The sequence below is a fragment of the Lissotriton helveticus genome, chromosome 7 (assembly GCF_964261635.1).
Source record: "Lissotriton helveticus chromosome 7, aLisHel1.1, whole genome shotgun sequence".
NCBI classification, from domain to species: domain Eukaryota; kingdom Metazoa; phylum Chordata; class Amphibia; order Caudata; family Salamandridae; genus Lissotriton; species Lissotriton helveticus.
Window position 1 is genome coordinate 1227251728 of NC_136068.1, and position 27849 is coordinate 1227279576.

The 27849-nt window shown below is 43.4% G+C and overlaps 1 protein-coding gene across 4 annotated transcripts in view; it reads left to right on the forward strand.

Annotated features, from left to right (window-relative positions):
• The window catches only part of MMD (monocyte to macrophage differentiation associated), a 175379-nt gene that overhangs the window by 16612 nt on the left and 130918 nt on the right, over positions 1-27849 (forward strand). For all 4 annotated transcript variants that reach the window (XM_078654412.1, XM_078654413.1, XM_078654410.1 and 1 more), the window contains exons 2-3: positions 2130-2224; positions 15107-15188. In XM_078654412.1, coding sequence (XP_078510538.1) covers positions 2151-2224; positions 15107-15188 — 156 coding nt within the window. In that variant the 5' untranslated portion in view covers positions 2130-2150. The remainder of the gene's footprint in view (positions 1-2129; positions 2225-15106; positions 15189-27849) is intronic.

A 27849-nucleotide genomic window follows, 5' to 3' on the forward strand; every position in this document is an offset into this window, starting at 1 on the left:
TAAAAACAGTCGCACGTGTGGCCCCTATTTCTTTTCAATCTGTTTTCTGCGTGTGTGCAGTTGAAGACACCCAGAAAGGATCTCAGTGAAGTGGCGTGGTGATTGCAGATATAAAGTCTTTAGTGATTATGAAAGTTAAGCTTTCTCATCAACAGCTGGATTTTATAATTTGTAAAGTCCCTTCATCCACCAAATGATTTCCCAGAGAACTGAGGATGAATGTGTAAGAGGCTCTTCTGTTCCTTGTGTGTCATTGGTTGAGTGTAGGATTGTAGAGTAGGCTATTTACCAGCTATCCCCACCGTTTTGCAACTGTTGACATGACGGTGCACACTCCTTTGTCGTATCCTGTAATCTGACAGTAAGATGTTAATTCTAATCAATCAGTTGCTGCCTCAACTAAATTGGTGCCAAAGGATAGTGTAACCGCAAAACATAATTTATAACAGAAGGCACTCTACAATAGTATAGTTACTGTTCGAGCATGAGTCCATATTTGTTTTCGTTATTGATCGAAACCGGAAAGTCAACAAGAACAATTAGTGTTCTATTCATATTTACTTTTTTTTTATGTTGAACCCCGAAACACTAAACAACCGTCATGTTTCTTACTGTGGACTTGTCGAGGCTCAGTGTTGATATAAAATGGATAAGTTCTGATTCTTATGTCGCAAGTCTACACCTTTGACATTGGATATTAGTTGAATAGGCCTTAGCTCCCTGGTACTTCTGGCGTTAAAGTTCTTCTGTGTAAGACCCCAACGTTAGATCATTTAGACAAATGAAAAGTTCTAGGCTACCACACAGCCTGCGTTTTTTGTCCTTGGTGATGCGAGACATATTGGTAAAGGTCTTTACTTCCCATAGCAACCACTACAGGATCCTGGATGTACATCCCATGGACTAGATGCCTTGCTGCAGCATTACAGATCCTGTTCCGCATTACATGAAGTCAGAATCTGGGCGAAGGCCAAGAGCCGAGACGCTGGCATTGCAATTGGTGTGCTGAAAGGGTATGTGCTTTGCCACATACACAGCATTCACCTATCTTCTGAAAAGGACACTCTCTCCGGTTGCACTTATGATTATTGTGCACACTCGAATTTCAAAGAGTGGCAATATACCTGCTCCAGTGGGACGATCGATCTGCCTAATTGTCCTCAGTTTTCTGATCATTTGAATCTCTTCTGGATTGCTGACAATTAGAAATTGTGCACCCTGAGGCCAAACCGCCATTCCCTAAACCTAGTTGCTGGTCTTTCTCCGTGGAGAATGCCTGTTGCCTTGTTTTGCTTTCTGTTTTGTGCAGCTCTTCGTGTCTATTACAAAAGTGTCCTGGTTGCGGCTGTGTCAAGAGTCCCCTGTAGTTGGGAGCTTCTCATTCAGACAGGCAATGGTGCCAGCCACTGGCTTTGTAAATATTACAACAGGTTTTGCAGACCAGTGGAGACCCATCAGGGTGGACGTGCTATGGTGATATTTCTTCAGGCCCTTGAGGAGGCCTGGTGTAAGTCTGTACAAAAATGAACACAAAGTGTGTTTTTTTTTTTTTTTTTTCTGGGTCATCGCTCTTCTCTCTCCCTCTCCCCCTCCCCCTCCTCCCCCCTCCTCCCTCCCCTCCCCTCATTTATGCAGCCGAACAGTACAGCTAGTACTGAAATATACATTTCAATTTGTATTTTGTTCTGTGCGAATTTGCTTTATGCACCTATGTAAGGAGCGTTGCACCTATTTGTGCTCATTTCGGGCCGTATGCATGAACACATTTCCCCATAGACACAGAATGGGCAAAACCCTTTGATGCATCTGGCCCTTCGTTCAGTAATGGGGACAGTTGTAAAATGCTTTACGTATCTTAAGACTAATACTTCGGCCATGCTTGTTTGGTGTCTGGGCCATGCATATCCCACCCTTTTACTTAGACTAGATTTCATATTTTTATTGTGTATATCATTAAGAAAGGTCATTCGTTTGATTTGTGTCATTTATTCATTGTTACAATCTGGTAAAGGCAGTTCCCATAACACATATTTTATAGTTTTTGGGGTTTAACATGTGGGTGATTTGGTCTTTTATATGCTACTTGTAATGCTTTTGATTAAAGTAACTTTGTAAATGTTTTTCTACAGGCTGGATGAAGTCGGTACCAGATGCCAATGGCAAATATGTTTGTGAAATACTTTGGAATTCTAAGCAGAATGAAAAGTACGCGGAAACTTTTGAGGTCAGAAATGTAATGTTTCTCTTGTGGGACATGACCTGCTTGCTATTCATGTCCCGATTAATATTTGCTTTTTTAGAAGAATTTTTGTGGACAGTTTTTACTTTACTTGTAGAGACGGATTTTACTGGCAAAAATCATTTAGAACTTCGCAGCCTGGTTACACAAAAGATTGCATGCTCAGGCAGGTATTAATTGTGAAACACACAAACATTTCACAAAGTCTTTAAAAGTACATTCCCAAGGGATTGGCTACCATTCAACGTGGCAATTTAAAAAAAAAATCTACTTCATTTTTAATCATGGTACTGAAATCATCGCTTAATATAATACAAGAAACGGCATGTTGTTTCATCAGTGGATTTACATTAGTTACCACCATATCAATAACAGGAAATTGCTTGCTATCTCAGAGTTTCTAGATATATAATTTCTTCTTTTTAAACATTCACACCTCGGTGAATCTTGTATCACTGCTTAACTTGTAGTTTCAGGCATGTTTTTCACCGATACCCGGAAACTGAGGGCCAGACTCTCCCATTTGATCTAAAGGCATGTATAGACCTACCTGTTGGAAACACTTTGAGAGTGGTCCACTTTTTATGAATTCCACAGGCCCAATTCACAACTTAATACAACCTATTTGTGCAAACTGGTTTTATGGATACAAGTTCAATTTGTAGACTTTGAAAATCGATTTACTCATGTGAAATATGACACAGTTATGGTGTAATATGTGGGTGTTAGTCTGCCTCAGATACGGGCATTAGTTGTTTCTGGGTAGGAAGGCCATGAAAATGTAGTGAACACCAACAACTATACAGGATTGTGGTTTCTTTATACCTTTCCAATGTGCTGTCCCACACAGGATGTACTTCTATATTTATTTATCAAGGGCTGTAGTAAATCTCTACCTGGGGCGGGGGGGGGGGGTGGGGAGGGGTGGAGTTAGCCCCCCTCAAATATTGTTTTTGTGCGGAGTAAGGACTTTGGCCTCAGTGAAAATAATTTTTCTGTGGAGCGAGAGAAAAGCATGTGAAAATACACTTTTGCAAAGCATATATACACGTAAATTGCATATCACATTCAGTTACAGATGTGAAAGGTTTACACATGCAAATACCTTTCCAGTATTAATCCAATAATTCTGTGAGATTTCCCAAAAATGACAAGCCCTTCGGAGATCTGCTGAACTTATATTATAAAGCTTTTAGATTCACTGTCAAAAATTATGATTGAATAAGATCGGTGATGTCATATCAAATGTCACTCCCTAGGTTAGAACGCATATATGCCACCTTAGCCTGATCACTAAAAAAGATTTTTTCTTTCTGATCGATCATCTCAATTTCATACTGTTCTTCACTGTCTAATCCAACCCCCTTCCTTGTTGGTGTATCTCCAGGATCAATTGAGAAGCCTCTGCGCCTCATCCCTCGGAAACATCATTATTTCCTTTTGCTTCTAGCACATTTTACATGTTAACCACAAAAACATATTTTTGTCCTCTCCAAACTTTTATCTTTGACATCCATTGATGAGCCTTGGTCTGCCTCACAGCTACTGCCCATTGGACCACATCCACTTTTTTATGCTTGACTCCTCTAACACTTAAATTGTCTAATTTTCTACTTTTCCGTAAGTTCTGTACCCATGCGTCTCAAGTTCCCATCTTTTTACCACCAGACACTTACCCTACTCCTTGAGCTAGATACTTTGGATTACTATTTAACTCGGCTATGAGCTTAGAATCCTTAGTCAAATTTATGGCCATGGCTGCCAGATTTCAAGTACTCCACATTCTCAGAATCTGTCCCTGCATTCCATTCTACAAGGCCAAACCAAATTCTTTTCATTCTACTTAATTGGATCCAGCCTCAGGAAAAGACTTCCAACTGAACTGAACTAGCTATCACCTCTCTCACCAATTTCTAAATCTCTTTAAAGATCGCTCTACTAAACTATAAAGATAGTGGCCCAGCAAAACCTTGTGCACTCTCTCACTCAATACTAGGCATTGCTAATATGTCTTTCATGAAAATATATTGAGAAGCACATATTCATCAGTCTCAACAATCTACCTGGACATTTGAATGTATCTGTTTTTTTGTCTATTTCTTGTCCAAATCAACCACTTGTCGTGCTTCCCTCTTATTCTATCTGTGTACCAACTAAAACATTTTTAGTGACCTTGTGTACCATTAGTGACCTTGTGTGCCACGATTGTGTCTTTCTACAGCATTCCTTGTCATAGTGTTATTTTTCTCTTTTGATCATTATTTGGAGGCTGTGTAAGAAGTAAAATTAATACTGGTACACAGGTTGCAATCCATAATCTTTTAAAGTATGGTTTACACAAATAACTAACTTCATCATGATCATCTAATGGAAACGTTATTCATTTCTACCAATTACAGATGGGAACATAGTAACCATTTAGCATAAATAGGTTCCTTTCCTGAAAAAATAAGTTTCCTCTCTAGGACCTGATTACGAGTTTGGAGATCTGACTGCCACTGTGGTGTCAGATTCACCACCACCGACTAGTGGGTCCTGCTCGCTGTATTACGATGTTGTCAGATTTCAGAGTGGAAGACTGCCAGAGCTGATACCGACATCCATTCGCAGACCACCTCGACAGCGGTTGGGAGATAGCATCTGTCATAGGACGGTACAAAGAAGTTTCACTGCCATCCGAATTACGAGTTGGCTTTCCGACAAGCTGACCGTGGCAGTGGGCCCGTCTGCTTTGAGTTGGCGGAATCAAAGGTCTTGGGGTGCATACTCATCCAGTTCCTTTTCTTCCCTTCAGTCTCTGACATGGATCTCTTTTTCCAGGCCCCCCCCCCCTTCAAAGCAGCATCTTGACCCCCATAGAAAACCAGGCTTTTGGTCCCGAAATCCAGGTAAGTACATTTTGTACTATTTACCCATTGACTGTTCTGGGCGCACATGGTCCAGATTCCAGCAATGGGTTGTTGGTATTTTTTCACATTTCATTCACATCTGTACATTCAACACTTGTGAAGTCAAAATATACACACATACATCGACAAAAATGAAAAAACATTCACCCCCGTCAGAAAGCTTGCTGCTGGAACATCCTCATACGGTGGGCGGGAGACTGATGCTGTGGCGGTCTTCTTCATACTGCCACCACAGCGTTTGGACAGTCAAACTAGTAATCAGACCCTTAGTTTCTTCTCTGGTAAACTTTATTACTACACTTACCTCAACCATTGGTTTCTCAGTTCTTGTAATTGTAATTACATTTCTGTTGCGCTTACTATCCCGTATGAGACGTTGAACCATTTTACCTTGTGGAAAATACTGCTGTGGAAACCCAGAGTTAGTGGGTAGTCCAGTATGGTTATTCTTGTGTCTTGTGGAATCTTTATTTGGACATTCCAAAGAAGAGTAGACATTGTTTTAGATGAGCGATAATTTACTCCCTTCAGAGTAAATTAGTTCACCTGTATCACTTAAGTGTATATCAAATGAGTGGACATCAAGGAGGGGCGCAATTGGGGGCATGGTTTCATTTGGGCATATTCTCTGAGTGGAAAATGGAGCATAGGGTCGGTATGGTTGAAACCACATCGTCGAATTTCTGTATATTCTCCCTGTAGTATAAGTGAGAGTGAATCCACTTTACAAAAGTTTGTTTCTCTCTTTAAGGGCTTAAAAGCGCACCAGTCAGGGCAAAAGTTAGTACAGTTTAACAACTGAACTTTGTTGCCATTTCATTGACTGCACTAAGGAACAAACACGCTCCCTTGTTAGTTAAGAGCAACTTGTATGCCTGAGTCACTGAAGAACTTACATTTGTTTCCAATATAAAATAGCCTGCCTGCTCCTATTCCCATCCACAGAACCGGTATGATCTAATGCTCCATCGTTAGAGGCATAGTTGCTCCCATACCGTTGAAAACAAAATGCATGGAGGACCTGCAGAGCAGTACTTTATAGCTGTGATGCCCATGGTCCTCTAGTTGAAGGAACAATTGTCCAGCTTATTCAGAATGGTCTGTTACAAGCTCAACACCTGAAACACAGTTTCAGCTGTAGGTTTGAACAGTCACTTTACCACTCTGTACTCTTCAGCACCTTGTCTTATAAGCTGTATTTCACAAGATAAAAATGTAACTGCGAAAATTTGAGGTTCTTTAACCTAATTGTGCAATGTTCTGAACCAAACTAAAAACCATATTCTTCAGCATTGGATCGTTTGGATTCACATGTTTGAATCGTTCCCTGTCTGTCTTCAAGCTGGGAGTTTGACCTTGATCTTTCATTAGCAGTATTAAAGAAATTTCACAGAAAATAATCGTCACTTTAGTAGCGCAATCACCTTATTATGAAAGACCCAAATGTCAGCCAATAAGGTAAGAGTGCAGTGTACTCCACTGTCCCAGTGTACTCCACTGTCCCCACAGGCCTCTATACTTAATATTTCTGCCACACATCGTGTGGAAGGGTTTCCCTTTCAGAGTACTGCTCAGAGACCTGTTGCCTTAATTTGTACGTTTTTTCACCTCGATTTAACTTTTCAACTACCCTGTGAAGTTTTGCCTGTAAGACAAAACGTTGTCATAATTGCTGAAACACCAAAGAAAGCCCTCTCTATTTTTTTTGCATGCAACTAGTAAGACAAAAAGAGAATTGTTGTGGATCACTCACATTCCGACTGCATTTTCTAACATCCCCCCACAACATAAACCGAAAGACAGTAAGAATTTGCCTCACATGTACATCTAAAACCCTGAATGACTGGGAAGGTTGTCTTTTCATATGGCAGCCGGAAAAAAAGGCTCTTGACCAGATGACACCAGAACAGGAGTGTGTTTCATGAGCATCAAAACAAAGTAAAAAGCCACAGAAAAGGCCCTTTGAGATGGACAAATCAGCTTGAAAATCTTCATCTGGGAAAGATTTTCCTTAAGCGTCTTCTCTTATGTGGGCAATCTACTTTAATGGTCCAATCGATGACTCCAACTGTCTGTTACACCCATCTCTAGAGGTAAATGTTGCAATTTCCTTTCAAATGACAATAGACAGGTTCTCAGTCACAACCCAGCATCTCTGAGCTTATGCATATGGATCCTGAACAACTAGAGGTTCCATAAATAATTAGACATACTGCAGGATTGCAGTGAGATTCTATTCCAAGCCATGGCCTCTTAAACTGTTGAGACTCTTAAACTGTTGAGACTTATCGGTTAAAATGAAAGAGTTTCTGTGTCTGGTGACTGGTTTGTCTCCAATTTCCATACAGCTACATTAAATCCTGCCTTACTTCCTGCAGCTAACTGGATCATGCCTTAAATATGCTGCCATTAAGGTACATTTGGCAGCTGTCTTGAGGTTCAGGAGATTAAAGGCACTTCACCTCTTTTACTAATAACGATAATTAAAGTTTTTCCCAGGTGTGTTCAGGACCTTTCCACCTGTCAGGGTTTCTCCACCATGAGACCTGAGCACTGCCTCTGACCAGTTAATGAAACATCCAATCAAACCTATACATAAGGTGGGCTATTTATTTTATGCCCTGCAAACCAATTCTGTTAGCCCTAACATTTGCTAGACGAGGCCACATGATCCAGATGTTGACAAACGAGCCTAATTTCCTACGATTTAGCACAACAGTACTTTTTTGTTAACCAACCCAAAATTTATGCAGAAAGTGCATACTGACTTCTGCCTAAAAGAGCCAGTTACGCTGAAAGCATTTTTCAGAATCCACCATGTTTAGAGGGAAGGAACTGTATTTCTTTGACATAAATAGTTGTTTGAAATTTTGTATCAATCAAACTAAAACATTTTTGCAAACAAACCAGCTCTATGTAGTCTTCAGGCATCGGGCAAAAAAAGTTATCACTTCGTAAAATATCTTCTTGGCTACCTGCAAATTTCTTAGAATAGAAGATTAATCCTAAGCTGAAGGACCCGTCAGAACTGCAACTATCCATATTCAGTTTCACTTAAAATATCAAGACGAAAATGGTGATTATCACTATTGGTAGGAGGAAGAAGATGACCACAGGTATTCCAGTTTTCACACCCTAGTGGTCAGGGCATCAAACAGATTTGACTTATCAGTGACTTTGATGTAACGGAGTACTTCTTCTACAATTCTAAAGAGGCACATAGGAATTCGATGATGGTGTTCCAGATGATGGATCACTTCTGGAAAGAGGGGCAGAAATCCTGAAAACACTGGCTTCGGACGGATTCAGCTATGGTCCCTATACCGACCAAATAATAAGGAGAGAGACCACTCGCCAGCATGCTTCATTGGCATCCTAATATCGTTTTTAGTTTTGATGTAAGATGCTCAGCGCCATTAGAAAAATTCATCTGGCCATGCTCCCACTGATATGGGAAGGAGGAAGAATGTTGAGCAATTCTGGGAAGAGGGCATCTATCTTCTTAGTCAAGCCTGATCATTCCATGGCACAAGTTGGCAGGTATGATTACCATGTATGGCTCCATATCTTGACCTGCTTCTGGAAGGAAGAAGCACTCCCCATACTATGAGGGGGTGAGAAAGCTTCCATAACTCAAATGTAAGTTCAACCTGTGCTACTGACAGTGGTTCCAGTGTAAAAATGTGTACGTGCGTTTTCAAAGTTTAACTGCTTCGATGCGTCGGACGGCCCAAGGGGCCGTCCGACATCACGGTGGGCGTGGGCGGACGACGACCTGGGGCCTTCCGAACCGCGCACGCGTCAATTTTTTCAGCACCGCAGGGGAATTCTGGCCGCAGCGAAGCGGTTAACGATATAAGGCAATGTATAATGCTTCCAGGATGCTCTCTGATTAGATGCAAATATAGGCAAAAGCTTGAAAGCAGAATTGATGATTGTGCTTTCAAAATATTCATCTAAAAAAAATGCATCAAGAAAAAAAGTGTGAAATTTTAGGTTCCATTTCTTTGAAGCATTGTTTAGCAAAATGAGTTGATGGATGCTAGTATTTCCCCCAAAAATTCCTATGTGGAAAATCCGTGTAACCAGTTGCAGCTAAATTATAGGGAACATGAAAATCAGTATTGGCAAAGACAATAGGTATGACTTTAGTGGTCTGCTTTTTGGTTGTCAATGCGTGCCTTATTTTGACGTGTGTTTTGTAAAACTTTATTGTTGTGGGAGCTGCTGGGCCCTCATCATTAGAATACACATTGGCAAAAACAAAAATAGTTTTAGTCTCAAAAACCACACTGTCGAGGCCTGGAATGTCCAGGTCTGCAAGGTGCTCACCCTAAAGTCCCTAAGGTTTAAAAAAAATATATATATCACACTTGTTATAGTTTGATTTCAAGTTTATATGAAGTAAAGAAGCTCAGCATATACATATCAATTCATCAATCGAATTTGACAATGCAACATAATGTGCTCCATGAGAACCACTCATGTTTTAACATAATATCCTGAAATTTTTGGAAAAACTGAACAAACCTATATGTGAATCGCCTAATTTTTGGATGTTACAAAAATGCTTAACATAAAAATTCACGTAAAACCCAATGCATTTCGGGTTGTATGAACCCTTCTTCAGGGGTTATGGTGCATTTCCATGTGTTTTTCGTGAAATGTCTCTCCTTATTCCGTGGCAGGACTCTGCAATACAAACAATGAAAGCCTAATGATTTACATGTTACTCGACTAGTACATAAGAAAACTATGTAGAATTTGCAAATTTGAAAAGGAAACGATGTGAAGAGTGAAAACCGCCAGTTTCCTGAACTCCTATTGTGTGCTCTAGAATACTAGTGTACATAACCTGGCTCCGGAGCAAAGAAAGCCCTCAATTTTCCAAAAACGTGCAGGAAATGAAATCAAGTGTGCCCATGTGTTTATGCTGTTGGTGAATCCCTATGAACACCCTCCATGGTTGCCAAGAGTTAAAGGAACGCTTACAACTCGGAATGGTTCGTGCCGTCAGAATCTTAGTTCTCCAGAATGTTGTGACATCAGTCGGCATGAAACTCTGCTAGAATAAAATGTAAGCGCATAAGAGGCAAATTCTCTACCCCCTTAAATTCTAAAATGACATAAAAAATATGTCCGGTTTATCTTGCCCCCGGCGTGTGAAATGACGGATTTCTTTTATGTCGATGCTTTAACTTTCGGAGAAGTCAGTTTCCGTGCTTGATACAGTGTCACCTTTCCAACTATCCAAATATAAGAAGAATAACGGGAGACTGTCAGTTAACTTGCTCAAGACACGAAACCACCGCGCTTTTTCGCGAGCTTGTATGATCACGTACCGGTTGTGTGTGCGCGTCCTCGCGTTACCCTGCTATGCTGTCACGTGATGAGTCCATCCGGAGTAAACATCTGTGCGGTGTGGTTCCTCAGAATGTAAAGTGCTCCTTTCTCAATAAACTTTATTGAAGCCGCAAGGGGCATACAGTTCATGAAAAAAGTGCATGTGTGAAGTATTTATTGCTATTATGAAATAGAGTTCCTGTGAAGGACAAGAAAGGAAAAATGTGAGTGGTGTCAAAATTTGATGTGCAAATTCTTTACAACCATGATACTATTTATAGAATAGAAAACTTGATGTTACACAGTTTGAGGTAAAACAAATATTTAAACAACTCCTATTTGGGTGATGAGCTGTCATTGAGAGACTTAACCAAAGGTGCTTATTGTCAATGTCCACTTACTGACTTCACATACGAGATAATAAGATGCCTTCAATAGATGACCTCCTATAAAAAGCATAACATTTCGTATTGATCATTGAGCCCCCCTGGGTTCATGGTGCCCAGATATTTGATCCAAAATGTTTCTCTGCGAGATACGTGTGTTTGATGATCTACGCTATTTATGGGGTCAACTCTTTCTAAGATGGTGAAGCGAATCTGTGGAATATTGTGTGACGCTTGTAGCCAATGTGTTGCTAAGCTGGATGATGTGTGCCGATTACGGATTGTGCCTTTGTGTTCAATGATGCGTGTTTTTATTTTATTTTACTGATAGTTCTCCCTACATATACTCAATGACCTAAAAGAAGACATTTTTAAACTCAAAGAGGAAATTTCTACAAACATGCCTGAAGAAGATTGGAGCAAAGTCCTGGAGGACATCAATCCTAGACTAGATAACCATGCTAAGGAAGTCCATAACCGCAAGATACGAAAATTCAGAAGGGATACCATAGATTATAAATTAGACGAGGTCTACACCTGGGCTGAAGCATATGAACAGAAAAGATCTTTCAGAAGAAGCACGCCGAATACATCATCAGAGGAGAGTGTAGTTCAAGACCAGGATATGTCCATTCAAAGACCACCAGCACCAATGAGTGGATCGCAAGCAAGTGGCACTCCCGCAGAAGACACCACATCTCGAGCACAGAAACCATCTTTTTTATCCGAGGGCCCATCGGCGAACCTTCCACCGGACAAACAGGTGGAACAAAAAACAAACTAATCCGGAGGGGACAAACAACGAAAAAAAAACATCGAAAGCGGTCGACCCCAACGTCTAACCAAGCGAGTAATCTAGTAGTTAATATATCTAAAAGCATTTTAACATCAGAGGAATTAAACGTGTTGAACAAAGGAACCTCCTTTGTGCCAACATATGTTTCTAACCCTTTGGAGACAGAGATAGCCCTGTTTAAATTCTTAAGGAAGCTACGATTAAAGTGTTTTTTTTCTACTATTGACTATTGGGGCAAACAGTGGCACACCGGAGCCTTTTAAACCTAAAAGCAAATTCTTGTCTCCCCTATCTCACAAGACTTTGGATAACTTCGAAACCTTTGTAAGAAAAGATTTGGAAAAAATTGTGTATAGCAAACCAAAAAACATTAATCTTTCCAAAAGATTAGCAATAAATACTTCACACATGCACTTTTTTCATGAACTGTATGCCCCTTGCGGCTTCAATAAAGTTTATTGAGAAAGGAGCACTTTAAACTCTGAGGAACCACACCACACGGATGTTTACTCCGGATGGAGTCATCACGTGACAGCATAGCAGGGTGACGCGAGGACGCACACAAGATCATAGAAGCTCGCGAAGAAGCGCGGTGGTTTCGTCTCTTGAGCAATTTAACTGACGGTCTCCCGTTACTTTTCTTATATTTGGGTAGTTGGAAAGGTGACACTGTATCAAGCACGGAAACTGATTTCTCCGAAAGTTAAAGCATCGACATAAAAGAAATCCGTCATTTCACACGCCAGGGGTAAGATAAACCGGACATATTTTTTATGTCATTTTAGAATTTAAGGGGGTAGAGAATTTGCCTCTTATGCGCTTACATTTTATTCTAGCAGAGTTTCATGCCGACTGATGTCACAACATTCTGGAGAACTAAGATTCTGGCGGCACGAACCATTCCGAGTTGTAAGCGTTCCTTTAACTCTTGGCAACCATGGAGAGTGTTCATGGGGGTTCACCAACAGCATAAGCACATGGGCACACTTGATTTCATTTCCTGCACGTTTTTGGAAAATTGAGGGCTTTCTTTGCTCCGGAGCCAGGTTATGTACACTAGTATTCTAGAGCACACAATAGGAGTTCAGGAAACTGGCGGTTTCTTTCTTTGATAACAATTTTTTTCACTCTTCACATCGTTTCCTTTTCACCTCAAAAATGTGCAAATTCTACATAGTTTTCTTATGTACTATTCGAGTAACATGTAAATCATTAGGCTTTCATTGCTTGTATTGTAGTATTGTAGAGTCCTGCCACGGAATAATGAGAGAAATTTCATGAACACATGGTAATGCATCATAACCCCTGAAGAAGGGTTCATACAACCCGAAATGCATTGGGTTTTACGTGAATTTTTATGTTAAGCATTTTTGTAACATCCAAAAATTAGGCGATTCACATATAGGTTTGTTCAGTTTTTCCAAAATTTTCAGGATATTATGTTAAAACATGAGTGGTTCTCATGGAGCACATTATGTTGCATTGTCAAATTCGATTGATGAATTGATATGTATATGTTGAGCTTTTTTACTTCATATAAACTTGAAATCAAACTATGGGCAACCCCAGCAGGGTTGCTCCCACACTGGTTGAAACTAGTTGCATAGCAGATTATTATTCAGTTAAAGAGGTGTGCAGGTCGAACATTTACAGTGCTGTTGAACATAAGTCTCAAAAACCAAACATTGCCACAGTTGTCCCTGTCACTGAACAAAACAACTTTGCGTACCACTATGCTCTTTGTGAAACAGCAGAATGCGGTCACTCGCAGTCAAGCCAGCCGGTAGATCGAGAGAGAAAGAGAATTTTAATCAAAACAAAACGCCAGACCTAAATTGGTGGCCCAATTCCTAAAGAAAGACACAAATGTGCACCATTGGTATATGTCCTTGCAATAGTGCAGATTTACAGCTTTCATGAATTCACAAGAATTTACAGAAGTAGGCCAGGAAATTACACTCCTAGAAAGTATTTGTGACCTGCATTCACAGTTCACTTTTCCTCCACTCACTTTTTTCCCGAACCCTAGAATAAGTTTTTATCTCTGCCCTTGTTGGGAGTAAATTACAAACCTTTCTCTATATGGAAAAAATATTAGAGACAAGCTTATGAAACCTGCTAGTTAGTAGGTTTGCACAGATTCAAAAGGGCATTCCAACCATGCGGAACTAATTGATTTCCACTACCTCCAGCCACAGTATGTAGATCTGTGGAAAGGGGGCAAAACAAGGGAATTGCTAATACTTTAACTTTGGCATAATCAGAGAGGCTATTATCAGAGCTTTTATATAATTAGATTCCTGCCATAATTTGTCACCACACTTCATGGCACCATATGAACAAGTGGATTTTGTTACAGAACAAGTAGTTATATGAAGCAACCTGTCCCACGGACAAGTAGATATTTTATTACATTTCTCTCGCTGCATCGGAGGATGGGGAACGCATTGGAAATTCTACATTGATTGTTGAGCCTGATGAAGGTGGGAAAGTAGTTTGACACATCCAATATAGACTGAATATCTACCTTGCACAAAGGTCATAGCTCTGTATCTGATTGTTTTTATAGTCTATAAACAATAAAACCCACAACCCATGGCACTCCCTAGACCAATTCATACTAGAAATAAAACCTACATAGTAATTCACTCCCAACTTTCTCTTCAGCATTTCAAGGCCATCTTTCCACTCACAGCCCCAACATCTCGCCACCTAGTAGTAGTCACGTTACAACCCGCCCTTTTTTTTCCTTCTTTTTGTCTTCTCCCTTTCGAGGTACATCATCGCTCTACATCTTACAATCTGATCTAATTTAACAAACAAGTTAACCATATTCTATCAATATTTGACTGAATTTCATCTCCCTTTGCAACAAAGACTGGTCCTGAATATTTTCTGGTTTTCGGATCAGTTATTTGTCTACTTTGATATCTCTATCCACCTGTTAACAAGATACAAGCACCATCTCCATCTATGGACGAAACGGTGTACTCTACCCAAAACTGTTCACCGGTGTAGCTCCAACTTTTTTTCTTTCCCCCTATCTCTATCGCAATCTCTATCCTATTTGATCGACAAATATAAATAATCTGTCGATCAAATAGGATAAAGTCTTAATAGACGAACTTCACAGTTTTTGCATTGTTTGGTGTTTACATTAAGAAAATTCCTGCCGAGTAGCGTCTATGTATCAACTGACAAATGGTGAACTGCAGTGGACAGGAGTGTATGATTGCTAAATGTTTGTGGCCCTCGGAATTGCAGATAAGTGAAGTATGTGTTGTACTGTAAATTCCAACTATGCACTTTTCATAAATATGTTTGCTGTTAAACCAACTTTCTATTGACTTTAGATTCACTTGTGGAGCAAAGCAGGATTGAAGTTTGTGTCACAGTAGAAGAGAAATTCATATGCGTTCATTTTATTTTTCAGATTTATGAACCACCCAGCTCCAGCAAATTGCCGCTATAAACCCACATGGTATGAACATGCTGCTAACTGCTATACACATGCAGTAAGTACATCTTTGCTTGAATGATTGGTTTCTTAAAAAGCAAAAATTGAAAATATTTGATATCTTACAAGCAAGTTGTTTTAACCAAATAACTACAGACTGGGAAAGCAAAACAATCACTGATGTATTTTTGAGTTATTTTGTAATCTATTTCCTCACCTGAAATCATTACAACAAACAAACACAATCAAGATATGAACATAATTCTTTACGCACTAAGGGCCAGATGTAGGTAATCCCAGATTACCGATTCTTAAATACCGATTCGATATTTAAGAACTGGCAATTGGGAGGTAGGTATTTTTATCGAATCAATTACCGAATCGGGAATATTCGGTAATTTTACCGAATCGGTATTTACTGATTCGGTAATTGCCATTTATTCCTATGGGCCTAGAGGCCCATAGTAACCTATGGCAATTACTGAATCGGTAAATACCGATTCGGTAAAATTACCGAATTGACAAGGGGGACAGGGTGTCACTTTGACACCCTGTTGCACCCCTGATTCAGGCTTGTGTGCCATGTGACACACATACATGCCGTCAGGGCATGTATGTGTGCCACATGGCACAGATGTGCATGTACACAGGAATTCGTTATTTACCATGCAATAGTATTACATGTATGCAATAGTATTACATGGTAAATAACGAATTCTTAGGGGCCTGTGGCACTGTTTCCAGTGCCACCTACATATAGATTTACCGATTCGGTAAATTTACCGAATCGGTATTTTACAGAATCGGTAAATTTACCGATTCTGTAAAATATAAGCCCCCTGCAACTCAATCACCAAATACTGGTCGGTAACGCCCGAAATCGGCTGTTACCGACTGGTATTTGGTGACCTACATCTGGCCCTAATTCTGTTAATCCATCGGTCACAGTACAGTGTACATACAAAAAGTACTATTCCGCCTATATAAAGACCCCCTGGTAGGTCCATGTTCAACATAAATGGGTAGGTATTTCCTCACAATAGCATTGCAAAGTCTAATTTTATCAGCTGCATTCTAACTTGACAAGGTGACATGTTGAAAAGAAGTCTACTTATCATTGTCATTCAGCCCACATTCTAGAGACCGAGCAAAATGGAATATAAAAGATTGCAACAGGGTAACATAATGACTTGCATCAGTTGAGCAAGAACACACAAGGCAGCAGAATACCTTCAAGTGCATATATCGTTCTCCAGAAGATGGAGAGCAAAAGTGACATTAGTTACCTTCCTCATCCCCCTCATAACTTCACTATAGAAGAAAAGAAGTCCTCTTGTTTCAAACATCCTAAGTAAAGCGGCTCATCGAAGGAACATGGAAAATCACAGACCCTTCAACTGTCTTCCACTCTGAATCTCTAACTTAAAAATCGCCAAATATTCCTAGATTCATTGACCTATTGTACTTAACATATACTTTTAAGATTTTTTTCTAGTGAGCAGTGCTTGCATGGGGACCGTGTCCGGTATCAGGAAAACTCTGGTAATATTAGCATGAGCAGGAGCTGGAATACATTGAAGCAGCAATCTGATTGAGTTGTTTTGATTAGGGCTCATTTTGGCCAAAGAAAGCAGTAAAGGAGAAAAGGCTGGTAGCCTAGCTGGCCTACTGGAAAAAGGGCCCTAGAGCAATGTTTGAAAATTTCAGAGGTGAATTGGTAGCAGATCAGGCGCGCATTAGTGTTTATTCAACATTTCAAACCAACTCATAACCGGTCAGGCAAGACTGATGAATTCTTAAACTTATTGGGCGAAACATATATTACTGGTCTGCAGAGAAAGGCCCTTTGTCAACCATCCACGTCAGGAAATAATCCATGTGGTTTGGTTAATGCCAAGGCCCTTAAAATTGAAGGCTCTTCGGGTGCATTTACCATTCTGTGTTACTTGCTCCCAACCTATAAGAATTGTTTGATCAGGCTTTAGTTAAGTGATTTCTGCTGACATATTGCACCAGACACTGGGTATAGCGCTCCATAAACCAGATAAGCACCCAATGAAATGTGGCTCTTACAGACCCTATCATTAATAATTGCAGATGGCAAACCTGTAGCGACTGATCTCATTAATGCTGAACCAGGCACCCTTCCACTTGACAGGATTTTATTTTGGTAGATTTATGAGGCTTAACATACCACCCACAACACGCCACCATCTGAACACACCACCGCTCAGAGTTTATCCACCCCCCCCTCCCATCCCCCCCACGGCAGACCCCTCTCCCTCCCCAGCTCCCTCCCCACTCTCACCCACGACACTCTCACACCTGACATAACTCTCACCCACAACACGCCACAACCGGATCACACCACCATTCGGAGCTTATCCACCCCCCCCTCCCAACCCCCCCACAGCGGACACCTCTCCCTCCCCAGCTCCCTCCCCACTCCCACCCACGACACTCTCACCCTCCCAACAAAACATACAGAACATACCGCCTCCCCTACCTTAGCATCCCCCTCTCTCCCACCTCCTATTCTCAGCCCTCACTACCCTCCTGTCTCCCCCACTGTCTTCAGCCTTCACTCACTCTTCTACTCACCAGCACCGTCTCTCACTGACGGCGCTACCTATGCCTCCCACCCACCGCCTACGTCACCCACACCCCTCGCCCACAAACACGCCCACACTTTGAATGCCATCCCACTCATTAGCACCGCAGAACCTTCCAACAACGCTAGTATATCCCCCCCCCTCGATACCCTGCCCGCTTTCCAGCTCACTACTCAACCAGTCACCAATGGCTCTCACCACCAACACCATCCCCAATCCACCTCCTAACCTGACTTTATCCACCCTCCAACAAGTCAGAGGATATTCTACAAATCAAAAAAGATGTCCACGCAATCAAAGACCTTCTCTCCTCACAGCCCAGTCTACCTCCCACCATCCCTCTACCCTACAAACTACGCACCCTCCCTACATACCCTCGCCTCCAACGACACCCGCGCTGGCCGACTATCCCCGTTCGCAATAACTCCCAGCGCCCCCGTCGCGTCCTCAACCCACTGTCGGACCGCGACCTATGCTCTCTCCTACGCTCTTATGGCCCAGGTCCGTTAAACACATATCAAACACACACATCCCCATACCCACAATTCTTACAAACCCTCTGAGGCTCCCAACACTCAACAACAGAGGTTCCGTCCCTAACAACCTCAGAAAAGTTCCACTCACTCTAGAAAGCTCGACCACCCTTCTCTCTCCCAAACTCGAATGCATCCTACTCAATTGCAGATCGGCCCAGAGACACTCCTCCGACGTCGCTGATCTCGTCTCAGCTATGGATCTGGACCTAGCCATTCTAACGGAAACGTGGCTTACTGAAGCCTCTACCCCGATTATGGACATACTAGTCCCCCCCAATTATCACATCATTAGGCTGGACAGGTCCCCTGGCAAGACGAGCGGGGGAATTGCATGCATTTTTAGGAGCAACCTCTCCGTTACTAAACTCCCCCTCCCTTTCCTCCTGTGAACTCCTCTGCCTCGACATCACCAGCGAGGGCAAACAAGTTTGTGCTTTACATCTCATCTATCACCCGCCTGGTGACAATCTCAGATTCACCCAACAACTCATGGACATGATCACTTCCAATGCCGGTCGGCAGACCACCCAAGTCTACCTGGGCGACTTCAATCTCCACTGGAACGATCAGAAAGACACAGTGGTGAATAGTCTCAAAACTTTCCTTAATGCGCTTGACCTCACCCAAATATGCGATAGACCAACACACGACAAAGGCTCGATACTCGATCTCATCATCGCCAAAGAGAACTCTACACAACTGGAGGCGATCCAACCCTGCGACTGGTCAGATCACCACATTATCACCTTCTTTATCAATGAAAAAGTTAAACCTAACCCGGCTCAACCAATCAAATCCAAAACATGGAAAAGGGACATGAAGAATCTTAACCCCTCTACCCTGCCTCCACACATCAGCAATCTCCTCCTTCCCCCCTCAGGTGCCTCGGATGTTCAATCACTGACCGGCCACTACCTTGACTCTATGAATACAATAGTCAATGAAGTCGCCCCACTGCAACTGAAGAGAGTCTCCACCAAAATGTCTAACCCCTGGTATGACGATAGACTCAATGACGACAGGCGTACTATGCGAATGGCAGAGCGCACCTGGAGATCGGACCCTTCAGCACTGCACCTCAAAAGGCTTAAGAACAAGAGAAATGCCTACTTCAGGAAAATAAAGCGCACAAAGTCGGACTTCTTTAGCCGCCAGTTGGACCAAGCAAAAAACAGGCCAAGAAAGCTGTTCGAACTAATCAAGACCCAAACAAAGACACAACCCTTACAATCAAACAGCACAACAAGCGACACCCCACACTGTGAAGCCTTCTCTGCTTTCTTTAAGCTAAAGTCTGACAACATAAGAAATGACCTCATCATGGATGTAAGCCGATTCCCCAACCACACCAGAATGTCTAACAATCAACCTAAAAACAAGGCATCCTGGCTGTACTTCGATACCTACTCGGAAGAAGCAGTACACAAACTGCTCTGCACCTTGAAGCCCTCTAATCACGTCACTGACCCCCTACCTGCTAATGCTGTAAAAGACTTCATCCCCTTGCTCCTCCCTCTCTGGACCAAAATCATCAATACCTCCTTACAACAAGGCCTAATTCCAGACTCCCTCAAGGTGGGGCAAGTCACGCCTATACTCAAGAAACCGATTCAGAAAAGGGGGTGGTGATGGACAGAGTATCTGAATTAAGCAGAACACTCGTACCCAGTCAACAGATCAGGGCTTGATCCATCACCGTTTTTTAGCTCACTGCACCATCCCAGTTCAGAACCTGGCTATATGCAAATTAGTCTGTCCCTGGCCCAGTGCATCATGGGAACAGGGCAGACCAAACTACCAAGCCAATTCTTTACTGGAAAGGAAACAAGCTTCCGGGGACCGGTTTCTGGCATTTCAGCCGTCGTCGGCCCGGCTTGCTTGGATCCTGATGGTGCAGTGAGCAAGGGACTCACATCTGAGCATACCCTTCCACACTTGTGGTGGCTAAAACGATTCAGAAAAGGGGGTGGTGATGGACAGAGTATCTAAATTAAGCAGAACACTCGTACCCAGTCAACAGATCAGGGCTTGATCCATCATCCATACTCAAGAAACCTACAGCTGATCCGTCTGACCTAAACAATTACCGACCCATCACCAACATCCCCACCCTGGCCAAACTGCTGGAGAAATGTGTCCCACTCCAACTAACAAAACACATTGATCAATTTGACCTCCTCAACCCTCATCAATCAGGCTTCCGAGCGAAACATAGCACGGAAACAGCTATGACACACATAATTGATGACGCCCTCCAAATTCTTGATCGCAATGAGTCCTGCCTCCTCATCCTTCTTGACCTCTCTTCAGCATTTGACACGGTCAAACATGAGAACTTGCTGGAGCTGCTAAGCACTAGAATGGGTCTATCGGGAACTGTTCTCAAATGGTTTTCGTCCTTCCTTCACAACCGGTCTCAGAAGTTCAAGATCGACAATGTGCTATCTACACCTGTGCCTGCAGATCTAGGTGTCCCACAAGGATCCTCCCTCTCCCCCACACTGTTCAACCTCGTCATGGAACCGCTCGCCACCTTGCTCCAAGCTTCCAATGTCCAATTCCATATGTACGCCGACGACACACAACTTTACCTAAAGCTACAATCCCCGGAAGATATCAAACATCTGAACTCCACACTTATTAACACTCAATCTTGGCTGGCCGATAATCACCTCAAACTAAATGCTCTGAAAACTGAGTTCCTACTCATCTCACCCCCGGCGAAAATTTCCACCACCCAAACCTGGCTCAATAATCTAACAGCACTCAATGTCCAACCTACCATCGTGGATTCGGCGAAATCCCTAGGCATCACACTCGACGCCAAGCTCAACATGCAGCAGCACGTTAGCAAAGCCACAAAAGGAGCTAATTTCCAAATCAACACACTGAGGAAAATTAAACCTTTCCTCCCTGCCGAAGACTTCCAAACTGCTGTACAAGCTCTAGTCATCCCTCGAATAGACTACGGAATTGTGGCCCTCAGCGGACTCCCGCTATCCACAACAGCACCCTTAAGATCCTCCCTGAACGCTGCCGCGAGACTCATTACTGGCTCAAGAAAACACTCGCATATATCCCCAGACTTAAAGTCTCTAAAATGGCTGCCTTTTGAAGCTAAAATACAGCTAAAAATTGCAGTTATGACACACGCAGCCGTGCACCACAATGCACCCAACTACCTCGCTCAAAAGTTGTCTATATCAGGAGGTTCGAGATCCAATAGAAGTACAAAAAATCTACTCCTGAAACCTCGTAGATTCCGGAAAGAGAAAACATACAAGCGCTCCTTCTCAGGAATGGCACCCAGGATCTGGAATGCGCTCCTTCCTGAAACCAGGCTTATCTCCTCCACTGTACTCTTCAAGAAAGAGGTGAAAACCATACTTCTGGCCAAGATCTCCTGAACCTTATAGGTGCTGGATCAGAGACTCTGCATTGCTCTGTATCTCTGGTCACCTTGTCCTTTGGCACTATACTTCTACTTGATGGGGGACATTATTACGCTACTCTCTTAATACCGACCAATATATGATACACTTTGGGTTACTGATTCACTCTCCCGATGCCCCCACTCAGTGTTCTCTCTACACTAAGTCATTGGTATAAGCCATCCACACACCCAAGGTGTACCTGAACACCTCTTTAGTGGGATCAATGACTGGTGCCGTCTTATATTACTTGTTTACCTGTTTGTATATTGATATGTTTTATGTATGCTATTATTATCCTACCATGTCAGTGACTATTATTCTGCTTCCATTATCTCTGATCATTCCTACTGCCCCTACCCTGTCATTGTGAAGCGCTCTGATATCTGTAAGGATCTTGTTTGCGCTATATAAAACTTTGAATAAATAACATCAAGAGACTTTTGCTGCTGCTAAACAACCATTATAAAAAAATAAAAAATAAATAAAAAGAGGCTTCGGACCCACAGCCATATTAAGCTGAAATACGCAAAAAGTGAGTGCTAGTCCGTTTTCCCTGATTTTTGCCTTGGGCGCTGAGCTACTGGTGTACATTCTGAGATGCAAGTTAGCAGAGTATGGTGGCTGGTGTGTTTAGTGTTTCACATATTAACGCCCAATATATGGAAAATGTTATTGTACGTTGCAAACGGAGGTTGTTTCCCCATTTTTATAGAGTTCAGAATGTTCTTGTATGTAATGGTAAACTGGGATTAATCAGTGCTGTAAGTGCTGTTAGGCTAACCTCTTCATAACCTATCTCCACTTGTCATGAAAACTGCAATGGGATTAATTAAAAACCCTTGTATTTGAATCAGTGTGGAGATTGTTCTTACAAAGCAAAGAGTTAATGATACAATTTGTAGTTCTGAGGACGGTTATGCTGACACTAGTAAAGATGATTCTGCTAGAAAGACCACACCCTTCCTTTTTAGGTCTCGCCTACGCAGCGCGCATGTGCGCTGCATAGAAAAAAAGACCTTTAGCGATCTCTACACTTTTGCAGGCAAAAACATGCACCCGTTCCATTGCTTCCAGTGGCAACACGTGCACATTTGGCGATTCCCTTGCGGGAGCGAGTAGCGGCGCCATATGTTATCAATTATCACACCTTGCTGCTCGCTCCTGTAAAGGGAAACCTGCACAGGACCCCCCCACCTCCCATCCCCCCACCCCTCCACTCCTCCACCCTCCCCAGGTGCAGCTGCAGTGCTCTTTTCTCTTTTTCAGAGCGAAAGTGCAAATTAAGCTGCCCACATAGAGGCAGAATGCCCCTAAATGTAGAGGCTACCCCAAGACCTGTAGATCCAAACTGACACACAGGAGGACGCATATCGTTTTGGTTAGAATGTGGCAGCAAAGAAGTGACACTTCAGACATGTCTGTCTGCTTGTACATAACTATAGTACTCTGTAGCGCCAAGAGAGGTTCGTTGATGTGCCACATCACAGCGAGGCGCGCTGCTTACCTGGCAGGAAAGAGGCCGCCGGGGGACTGGCCGGTCTATTGGGTGGCTTCGCAGGGGCCTGCGTCGTCCTCACTCCGCGGTAGCTATTTTTTCGCCGGTGGGCCGCGGCTGTCTCTGACCGCTGCCGCTTTGAAAGGTGCACCCGAGGTATGGCTCGGGTGTGCCTCTTTCCCTCCTTGTTTCCGAGAAACTTTCTCCCAGGCAGTTCTTCCCAGGGCTGCATTACAGCTGCGGAACTGTAAACTGGATCTTTCTTCCGAGTTAGGGAGCTGGCAGCTGCCCAAGACTTCAGCCAGCCGCAGGCACAGACAGGGAGCTGAGATTACAGCAGTTACGCACGGCTGGCTCCGCGTCTTTCCAAAAGTCCAGTCCTTGCGTGTTGAAGTGGAAGACAAAACCAAATCACAAAAAACAAGGCGTTAGACGTGTACCTTCCTTACACCGCAGATTCAGTGCGCTCTCCATTCCTTAGTAAGTCCCTGGGTGTGTTGTACATGATTTGGCACAGTTGATGTTGTTGCACCAAGGATATTGTGCTGCATAACAAAATACTTATGAGGCCCGAAAGGTGGTACCTATCGGCTTTGCCAATGCTTGTTATTCTTTACTTCAATTATTCGTACACGGCTCATCTTTGCAGCAAGTAGTTAGATGGCTAAGAAACATCCAAGTAGGTTCAGTTTCCTGGATGGCTAGCTAGGCCTTGGGGGCTGTCAGTACCAGTGCTGGAGAGTTACCACCACTCTGCTCGGTCCAATTTTATGTTGATGGTGTATTTACAGCTTGTGAGTGCTTTTAAGAACCCATTTGGCTATAGCAGGATAGGCTTCACTCTGTGTGTGAGTTTGGCAGCTTCAGTAGGAAAGAAGGACTATAATTCCCTAGCATTCTGAAGACCCATTAGATGACTATAACTCGAAACATTGGTTCGAATTTGAATTCATCAATGCTTCAAGAAATGAAAATGTCAAATACGGAAACAAATGTCAAATATTGAATGGGTAAGGGCATACAAGCCTGCAAAAATTACATTCTGAAATACGTTTTTAAAGATTTTTCTTTATAACTGTCTTATGAACCTATATAGTGGTAAAAATAATTCTGTTCATGGATTCACCCTCTAACTTATTTAGTTAGAGTTGTGGTATAACTAAGAGTTTTGCCACACTTTGCAGAATTATAGCGTGGTGTCAAATTTCTGAGGACCTTTGTCTGACCTTTTGACTGTGCTCTTGTCCTGGGGGTCGACAAGATATTCAAAATTATGCTTATTTGGTTTATTACATCTAAGGAAGGCAGCTGTGGACTCGTATTAGCGAAACATAACCGAGGTATTACTTGAAATGACTAAACTCTCACGGAAACACCTTGACTGGCAATTATGTGGAAACTGATTACGATTGAAAGGTTGACTACTGAGGGAAACCCAGATGATCATGTGAAACAAGGTCAGGACGTGTCAGATGAATACTTGGAGGTCAGGGGTTAGAGGAGTGGGACCTGAGGCCACTGGGGCAGTACTGTTGTCTCTTAAGCAGTAGCAGGTTACGCTTGCCCTGTTCAGTGCTGCTTTCTCGATCATAGAAGTCTGGTCGGCGTAAGCTTACTACTGCCTCTTGTTTATGGACGTATTTGTTCTTTGTCTATCGTATTCCACATGTTTTATTGGTGTCACTACTGTTGTCACAAAATATTCATGTTTATTGCATATTACAAAATGTTAATGAAACATTAAAAAAATAATATTGCCAGCCTCCCATAACACACAGGGTCTGGCGTTTAGGGCTGCGCTTAAATTCATGAGAATAGAATCCAGCCAGAATCACGGTCACTTCTCTTCAGCTGCACATACCAGTCTAGTTCCCACTGCACATACCAGTCTGGTTCCCAATAACGTATTTTACTATTTCTGCACATTGTTAGTGCAATCAGTGAATGCTTCCCAGTGCTTATAACAAGAAAAAGAGGCAAATAAGGATTCGATCAGAGGTATGCAGCCTGGGACGTGTGCTTCTAAAGCGGAGTAACATGTTCTTTCTCACAGTCTTGGGCTATATAGCGAATTATAATTGTTTGGCAAATATGACTCACGTATTTCTGACTCCACTCAAGGGCATGCAAAAACACTCGAAAAGAGTGGCCAGATCAAAGAGTTGTGCAGGTCAGTACAATTGTGTAATGCATATTTGGAAAGATCTTGATCTATGCAACCTACGTTCGAGTAGGCCATAGTAGAAAATCAACTCTTGTAAAAACTGCTGACACTTTCCATGTGCTTGACCAGCAAATTTATGTACAGAAGGCACCCCGACAGAAGGCTACCAAAAAGCAGGTCTTGCCTAGAGACTGTTGCATTACCCTTTCGAGCGGCTTCTCTCTTTTATATGAAAGTGTTCACCCATTCCATTGAAAGAACACTCTTACCTTAGAAGCTGATCATCTACTTTTCTGCATGATGGTTCTGCCCCCCACTTGGGGCGGGATAACCGGCGGGAAAAACAAGCGAGGGAGAGAGAAGTGTGCCCACCCCTGCCAACTCCACCCCTCAGGTGGGGGGGCTGAGGTGAAGCACAACCCAGAGTCCCCGCCATCTTGAGGATGGGGGGGACCCAACCAACCAGGGACAGGCTCCTGCTCCCTCCCACTGGAGGGTGGTACATAAGGGGGTGTACCCACCCCAGGGAAGGGCCCATTGGTCTCTGCCCTCTACCTATGTAAATCCCCTAAATCTAGTTTTTAGGGGGCACCCTGAACCTTGTTTCCTCAGATCCAGACCAGAAACCAGAAGAAAAGGACTGAACAGCCGTGCAGCAGCTAACAAGAGGAAGACGCCCACTGACTTGGCCCCAGCCCTACCGGCCTGTCTTGCCCTCGAACCAGCTCCTGCGAAATCCCAGTGTGTCCTGCAGCCAGCAACTTCAAAAACCCAGGAGGACCTGCCTGCCTTCACTTCCAAAGACTGCTTCTCCCGTGAGCACCGAAATTGTTCAACTGCAACCTCTGGCAGCAGCCGGGAACTGCAAATCCCCCCACTCTGCACCTGCCGTCCACGGCCTGGGCTCGAGTGGGCAAACACCGCGAGGAGGTCACCGCGGCGATCCTGAACCGAGATCCGGCGATCTCTGACCTGCCTCGAGCCTCCAGCCGATGCCTGCAGTTTAAATCCAGAAGGCCCCCCTAACCGCGACCAGGTCCTGGTAAGAAGATCCGACCCCAAAAGGCACCCCTTCACCCGAAGCCCCATGGCCTTGTGTGCCCAAACCGACGGTGCCTAGCCAACCCTTAACTTCCCAACTACTTCTCGAAGTGGTGGTTGCACCCAGAAGTCCTTAGTCTCTCTGCCTGCAGTGCTTTTACAAACCGGAGGTTCTCCATTGGAAACAGGGCATCCTACCTTGAAACAGCACCCTGCACCCGGCCACCCTAGTGCTGCTAAGGGTGCAGCTTTGGTGCTGATTTGTTTCCCCATTTGCCCTGAACTAAACCAAAACTTATTTACTTACCTGTTTGCAGGAAATGTTCCAGTGCTGAATCTAGGTATCCAGCACTGAGTTAGAAAAGTTTCGGGGATTAGCTGCTGCGCCTGCAGTGGTGCTGGACTTTTTGCGGGAGAGGCTGTGTGATCTCCTGCCTTCCCGGCGACCGGAGGAGACCCGAACTGCTACCGGACCCGTCCGCCTCCTAGGTGAGGCCCTTTGTGTGTGCGCAGAGCCTCCTGCACCTGTTGCCGACTTGGGTGGGATCCAGAGCTGTGTGGGCAGTAGGGTGAGACACGGTGGCGGGGCCAATAGCGGGACCGCTGGGGCCTTTGTGTTGTGTTCCCTAAGCTCTGGGGACAGTGTGGAGTTAAGGGCGGGCTGCCTCAGACTGCTTGGGAACTCCTCTTAGGATCAGGTCTGCCCCCCCTCCTTCTTTCCATGGTGATTATCCCGGGCTGCATCTGCACAGGAGAGAATTGCGGTGCCGGGTCTTTCTAAACCTGACACTCTTGGCCTACAAATAGACCGAAATCGTATCATCATCATCAGCAGTACAATCAGAGCGGAAGTGAGCCCGTTATTAACCTTACTGACACTACTCGCATTTTGGAGGCATTAGTTGGAGGAATCCTGATAACAGCGGCACGCCGTCCATTTCACCGGTGGCTAGTGGACTTCAACATCCATCATCCTTCGCCCTGCTGGAGCGCCATCGCGTGTAATCTGCGCCAGGTGGCGCATAAAGGCGACTGCGGCCGGCCAACCCCTCTAAGCCGGGCTACTGTTAAGTGGACTGTGGAGCCCCTGTATGAGTAAGACTTTACTTTTCCTTTGTTGGGGTGTCATAAACTGTTATAAGCATGAGCAAAAGGAAGTTGAGACATGTAGTTGAACCTGCACCCGGAACGACAAATACAAACATAAAACCTGTGGGGCAAACATCCTTACTGACTTACTTGACTGGTGCAATGGGCCCTATTCAAGATCAAATTAACACAGTGGAGGAGACCATTACGAAAGGGAGGTGGGGACCCAAACGGAAGGCTCAGCTCATTCGAACATATTAAATCTCTTAAGTCTCATTACCCCCATAAATGAGAAGCACACTGTCCAGGGTAGTAAGAACGGGTGTATACAGCAAATCTCCGGCCACC